The sequence below is a fragment of the Petaurus breviceps genome, unplaced genomic scaffold (genome assembly GCF_028583685.1).
Source record: "Petaurus breviceps papuanus isolate PSGF00001 unplaced genomic scaffold, PetGlider_PUasm1.0 174, whole genome shotgun sequence".
Classification (NCBI taxonomy): Eukaryota; Metazoa; Chordata; class Mammalia; order Diprotodontia; family Petauridae; genus Petaurus; species Petaurus breviceps.
In genome coordinates, this window is record NW_027185761.1 from 67,275,195 (window position 1) to 67,282,092 (window position 6,898).

General features: G+C 41.2%; 1 protein-coding gene across 1 annotated transcript in view; it reads right to left on the bottom strand.

The window, feature by feature from the left end:
* The window catches only part of CACNA2D3 (calcium voltage-gated channel auxiliary subunit alpha2delta 3), a 1,089,703-nt gene that overhangs the window by 514,766 nt on the left and 568,039 nt on the right, over positions 1 to 6,898 (bottom strand). Inside the window, exon 11 of the mRNA XM_069084367.1 lies at positions 5,461 to 5,574. Within this exon, the coding sequence (XP_068940468.1) occupies positions 5,461 to 5,574 (114 nt within the window). The remainder of the gene's footprint in view (positions 1 to 5,460; positions 5,575 to 6,898) is intronic.

A 6,898-nucleotide genomic window follows, 5' to 3' on the forward strand; every position in this document is an offset into this window, starting at 1 on the left:
GAAGGAAGGAAGGAAGGAAGGAAGGAAGGAAGGAAGGAAGGAAGGAAGGAAGGAAGGAAGGAAGGAAGGAAGGAAGAAAAAGAAAGAACATTTATTAAGGACATACATTATGTGGTACCAGGCACTGTGTGAAATGCTGGGGATCCAAATACAATTAAGCAGCACAGTTTCTGCCTTCAAAAAGTTGACCTTCTAATGGTGGAAGATGATACTTGAATGGGAACCCAAAGGGGCCCCAGGAGTATGCAGTCTGTGGGGTGGCGTAATGTGGAATGAACTAAGAAGGGGTGGGGGGGGCTGGATCTCACCCCAAGAAAAGGCTCTCTTAGGGCTGACGGACCCAATGATGGAATCCAAGTTTCTAGTGCAAAGGTGATGGTCCGCATAAGAAAGGCCGATATTCAGTTCTGGCAACAATGTCCTTCCCTCGCAATCAGGGAGTAGCTCACCCACCAAACAGGGACTCCGAAGTTTCTAACTCCTCCCATCATGAACCTTCTTCCAACTGGGAAAATGATACTACCCATTACCTGCCTTGCTGACAAGGAGCTACAAGATGTTGCACATAGCCATATGAAATGAGTTTAGTACTTGGGGTGAGGGGAGGAGAAAGAGAAATGGAAGGGGAGAAAGGGAGGAAAAGAAGTGATTTCTTCCTGCACACACTTTAGCAGGTCTGATTCCCAGGAGAACTCAGCATCATGTCTGGGCCCACTAGCTGCTTAAGGGAACCTCTCACTCTTTGTGGAGTGAGTGACAGCAGTCACAACGATGGCTGCAACAACTTCCATTTTTAAAAGCACTAAGGTATGTAAAATACTTGACAAAATGTGCTGTCTCACAAGAGGATCATGCCTGCTTCCGGAGATAAAGTGAGCTCCCCCACATGGCCTCCCACTTCCTCTGCACATATATCGGAGCACATGGTCATTTAGATAATCTCCTCCATTCGATTGTGAGAACCTCTAAGGCAAGACATTTGCTTTTGCTCTTTTGCTGCATTCAGCCTTTAACATGGTGTCTGGCATCTACCAAGTGCTTAATAAATGCTTGTTGACTTATTGGATAATTGCATCATTCAGATTGATATTAAAGGGAGTTTCTTTAATCTTCAGTCATGTATTTGATATAAGGTGGACTTCAAACTACTGTTGGTTTCATTAATCATCGAAGAACAAATGACTGGTTTTGTTTTGTTTTGATTTTAGCAGTGCTATAAAATACTCATGTATTGGTCAGGGGCAGGGGATGGAATAGAAGCCCTCATGGAGCTCTTCATTGCTAAGCATTCTGGAATCCTCTGATGCCATTGTGTAAGGTCACTAGCCATAAGAGGATGGCACATGATAAAGGCACTTGCTGGCATCTCATGGTTTATGCATCCAAACTTGAAATGCTCTCAAAGAACAACTCATTGCAATGACTGAATTTTTGCTTTCATAGAATCCTGGTTAAATAATGCAACATTCTTTCTTCACTGAGCTAACAAGCCTCCATCCCTTTAAACTTCTCTCAAAAGAACCCTTTTCTCTCCCTTTGAAAATCTTGGCTAATCTCATTTGAACCCACCTCAGTTTCTATACTTCCTTTTTATGACTGGCAACAAGAATTCAATGCACTATTCCAACAGAATGACTATAGAAGAAAGTTTACATCCACTCAAGAATTCTCAATTACAGATGTTTACCACTGGGGCAAAGTGGCAGCACCCATGAGCTGTCCAGAGCTGAAGCTCAAGACCAAGGTTCAAATCTCCAACTCAGGCTTAGAAGGGCACACAGATGCTTGCTGTGCTGGGTGTGGGAGACAGATTTCCTTGCTCCTCACATCTTAGTGGGTGCCAGATTTCTTTGAACTGACCTCAGATCATGTGTTCTTTTCAGCCCTTGGATCTCTTAAAGGGTTTGCTGCAGACTAGCTTTCATGTCTCTGACCCTCCTCTTAGTCCATTTAGCTCATTAGACCACTTTGAATGCTGGATTTGTTTCTCCTCTATTTGACCCTTCTGCCCCACAAGATTCATCTCTTTTTTTGACTCCTCAAAACATGATTCAATAATGCTTTACAATTCTGGGTTTGGATTGCGGACCCGGGTTCAAATTTCATCTCTGTAATTAACTACTTGTGTGACCTTGAGCAAGTCACACATGTCCTGGGCCTCTGTTTATTCATCTGTAAAATAAGAGGATAGGATGATCTTTCTAGCTTCCAGTTTTAAATCTATGGCTCTGTGATCCTAAGCAGTGTAAAAAAATAATTAACACTTGAGGATATCAGGAGGAAAAATAGTTAACACAAGAAACAAGCCAGTAGGTATGAGTATTCATGGAAACTAATAATCATAAGAAAAAGGAAATAAGGAGGTAGGGAATTACAGATAGGGGGGAAATAAACCCAGAGATAATTGATGGAAAAGAAAGCTCAAGAAACTGTAGCAGGTTAATTTTGCTAAAGGATAGATTATATGAAGGGAGTTGTATGAAATGAGTTTAGATAGGTAAGTTGGAACCAGGTGGTAAAGGGCTTTAAATACCCAAAAGACAGACACATTTTCACTTTATCCTTGAAGCAATAGGGAGCCACTTATGCCTGATGAGTAGGGAAGTGATAGGGTCAGATATTTTTTTTTGGAAAATGATACCAATAACTGTATAGAGAATAGATGGAGAAGCAAAGAGAGTAGGTAGGAGACTATTGCAATAATCTGAGAGGGATGGTGCAATGTTGGAGGTGATCTGATTTAGGACTGAATGGGACCTTAAAGATGATGAGTTTTCTGAACCAGGTTAGGAGACAGTTGGAGTAATGGAAAATACCCTGGGCTCAAAAACAGGATGATTAAATTTAAAGCTTGAACAGATGTTAGAGATCATCTATTTAAATCCTCTCACTTTTCAGAGGAGGACACTGAGGCAAAGGGAGTCAGCATCAGAGATAGGAATGAGGGGACTTGAGTTCAAATTCTGCTTTGGAAATTTATTAATGATGTAACCCTGGGCAAATCACTTAATCCCCATTTGAATCAATTCCTTTAAATAGGAATAATAATTTCACCTGCCTTGGAGGATTATTGTGAGGATAAAATGAGATAAGAGCTCTGCACAGTGCCTAGCACATAGTAGGCACTTAACACATTGTTTCCTTCCTTTTCCTGGGATAGGGAGAAGGCAGAGTGTCAGCAAGATATACCTCTGAATTTGTCACCTCCTCAAAATGTCCTCTTGCTACAGAAACAGACTGTGGTTCATTGATGCTACTCTGGAAAAATATGATGAAACCACACTTCACAGAACGCTGATGCTTGCAGGGTCCTGGATCCAATTAATCCACGAAAATACCTGGCACAAAATCAATAGTGTTCATCTAGAGAGAGAACGATGGCTTTGGGGTTTGGCTAAAGAAGGCTGACCCTGCCTTTAGCTGATTCCTCTAAGAAAGGACAGGAGCTACAAACACCCATGTTTTTTAGATAATCGCTTCCCACCAAGCACATCCCTGTGACTGGGATTTCCATGGCTCTGCATGGGACAGCCACCCAAAAAGAACATTCAGTTTGAAAAGATCAGTCTCTTAAAGGTGCCATATATTCACTTGTAATTACTTCATTGTAATGTTTGAAAAAAATTCAATTTATACATGCAAAAGATCCAGTATGGGAACTGTCTACCAGAACAGACAACAAGGACTTATCTAATGTATAAATTCTAGGCTCTTGTCCCAGACTCAGAAGGCTAAGTGACTTGCCCAGGGTAACATAATTATTATCTGAGGCAGGATACAAACTCAGGTCTTCCTGACTCCAAGTCCAACATTTTATCAACCTATCTAGTTAACAAAGGAATATTTGAACTCAGGCCTTCCTCTCTCAAGCTCAGAATTCTCTTCACTCCACCATGAGTATTTCTGCACATATTTGTTAGTTCTTCTAGCCATATATGCCTGTTTATTCACTCATGCAAAAATTCAACAAGCCTATAGTGCGTAGCTGCAATGTGTCTAGCCCTGCAGTGAGCGCCATGAGGATACAGGATCTATACCAAGGTCCCTGCCCTGAAATAGCTTCTAAGCTATTTGGTAAGTCACAAAGGGCAGAAGAAAACTACTACAGGATGCCGACTAAAGATGGAAATAAAGATATGGGGATTGAATGCAAACACTGATGGGGCAGCAGCACCTCTGGATTTGGAGTCAGATGGCATGGCTTCATGCCCTGACTGTGTCTTTGTGCAGCCCTAATCAGGTCAAGGAAGCTCTCTGGGGCTCTGTTTGTGCATTAAACTGTTGGACTAGCTGGTATTCTGAGGCTCCATCTAGCCTTAAATCTATGAGCCTGTGTGGGATGTTAGGCAACTCATTTATCCTATTTGGGGCTGAAGATTTTATGGCCTCTGAGGTCCCTTCCATCTCAAGATGTGTGATCCCATTAGCTTGTGTTATAAACCCACAGGAATAACCAAGGAGTCACCATTGGACTAGCAAAGGTGTGTTGTTAGTCAATACTTTAAGGGTGCAGCTATAAGCAAGAAGAGGCACAAAACATTGGAATGATGTTTTGAGATCTCATTTCAAATGATGTTTCACTACAGGGGACTTTTACAAAGGTAGTCGGCACACCAGTCTGGGAGAGAGTCAGGAATCCTGGGTCCAGCCCTCAGCAGGAATCAGGATGCTTTACAGAGAGCCACCAAAGACACCATTCCAGAGCAGAGTTGTTCCTGTGGCCACAGACAGAACAGCTCAGAACTGAAGAGTGGGATTAACTGGTTTTAGCCAGATCCATGGATATGAGCCATACACAACTCACAGCAGCACGTTTTACTGAGTCCATGTCATCAGGATATGTGGTTCTCCTTAATTCCAACCCAGTGAGAACAAAAAGCTTTTTATTTCGAAGATGATAAATCTTTGCTGTCTATATTGGACCACTAGCTAATGACAACGAGAAAAACAATCAACAAAGGATTTTTTAATTTGCCCTCATTTCTCATCAGAAAGTTTGCTTTACCATTGTGAAGTGAATGAATAAATTCTCTCTGTTATTCTGATATCCCAGAGATTTAACTAGCCAGAATTAGAACATATCCAGTGCTGATATGGCGATAGCTTTCAGAGAGTAATTAGATTAGACAAAGCTAAGTTTTTACTTCTCTCTAATAATAGTCTTGACTTTGATGCAATCCCTCTCAAGAATCTGCTCCATCCCCTGAGTTACCATTTGTCAGATTCAATTTCCATCCATTCAATTCAATTCAATAATTTCAATGATTTCATTCCCATAGCTGAAGTCTCACACCTTACATTTTGAACAACAAAAAATAGTCAATATAAGAAACCATGTGTCATTGAAAGATTGAGCCAACAGAAAGAGCTCTCTCACAGAAATGGCACATTTATAAAACAAGGGATTTTAATGGTTGTTTGATTTTTAGAAATAGCGGTATGACTTGCTGTTTTACTTACCTTCCTTTCTGGCCAGTTGTACTTTGCAAAGATCGTATCATAGGTGTCCACGGCCCCGTCAGTTATGAGCATTATTGCCTGGCTGCAAATGCTTCCTTGCCCAGTGTGGTTGAACTGTGGAAGGAAATGAGTGTGAAATTAAAATGCATCCCAGAAAGATGACTATAGGAGTCAGTCCAAAGAAATGCAGAGGAAAAGAAGGAAATGAAGCCCCATTGAACAGAGAGATCCTTGTGAATCCCCTGGAAATCTCAAGAACTCGCATACTAACTCCTGTGCGGCACTTGACTATGCTGAACACGAACAACAAAACTGAACAGAAAGCTAGGACGGGAGATGAGGAGCATGTGGCCCAGGGAACAGAGGCCAGACATGGAGTCAGGAAGACCTGACTTAAAATCCTACCCATGCAATTGCTAACTGTGAGACCCTGGGCAAGTCAGTGACTGCCTCAGTTTCCTCATCTATAAAATGGAGGAAATTAAACAATGCACAATCTCATCCAGACTTGAGGACCAAGTGAGATAACTGGAAAGTGCTTAGCCCAGTGCCTGGCACCATATAAATACCAGCCATTATCCTTGTTGCTGTTGTTATATTTAGCAAGAGCTGAACCTTCCCTCGTAGAGTGCAAGCTCCTAAAAAACAGAGACAGCTTCATTTCATTCAACTTCCAGCACTACAATGTTCCTTGGCCTGGGGTTTCTTTGATATAAGAAATTCTCAATGAGGCAACATCCTCTAGCAATACAGGTCAGCATCAGTCCTCCAGCTTAGGCCTCAGAGAGCTCCAGAGAGCAATGAAAGGCTGAGGGCCCTGCCCAGGGCCAAAGGACCAGCAGACTAGAGGTGGGACTTGAACTCAACACTTCTGGGTTTTGAGACCAGCTCTCTTTCTGTTCTATACTTATCTTACAGTGTTTCTCACAAAGAAGACATTTAATAAATGTTTATTTAATTGAATCTAAAAACTTCTCATTTTAGTGTCTGAGGTGATTCCAGACATAGATAACTTTTTTTTTTCCTGTCTTAGACTATTAGAATGTAAGTTCTTGAAGTCAAGATTGCTTTTATAATTTGTATTGCTTTATCCTCTGCACTTGGAACAGGGCCTAGCAAATGTAAGCATTTAATAAATGCTTGTGAATTAATTAATGGTCGGCTCTTCAAAATATGACCACATAGGAATATAATCAAATTCAAACTCCAAAGCACTTATTAGCATGTGTAAGACAGTTTTAAGAACTACGGAGAGAGAAAAAGAGGTAAAGCAAGAAAGGAAGCAACATGAAAGCAAGAAAAGGAAGGATGGAGAGAGAGAAAGAAAGGAAGAGAGAAAGGGAGAAAAGGAGAAAGGGAAAAAGAGAAATAAAGGAAGAAAGAAAGAAAGAAAGAAAGAAAGAAAGAAAGAAAGAAAGAAAGAAAGAAAGAAAGAAAG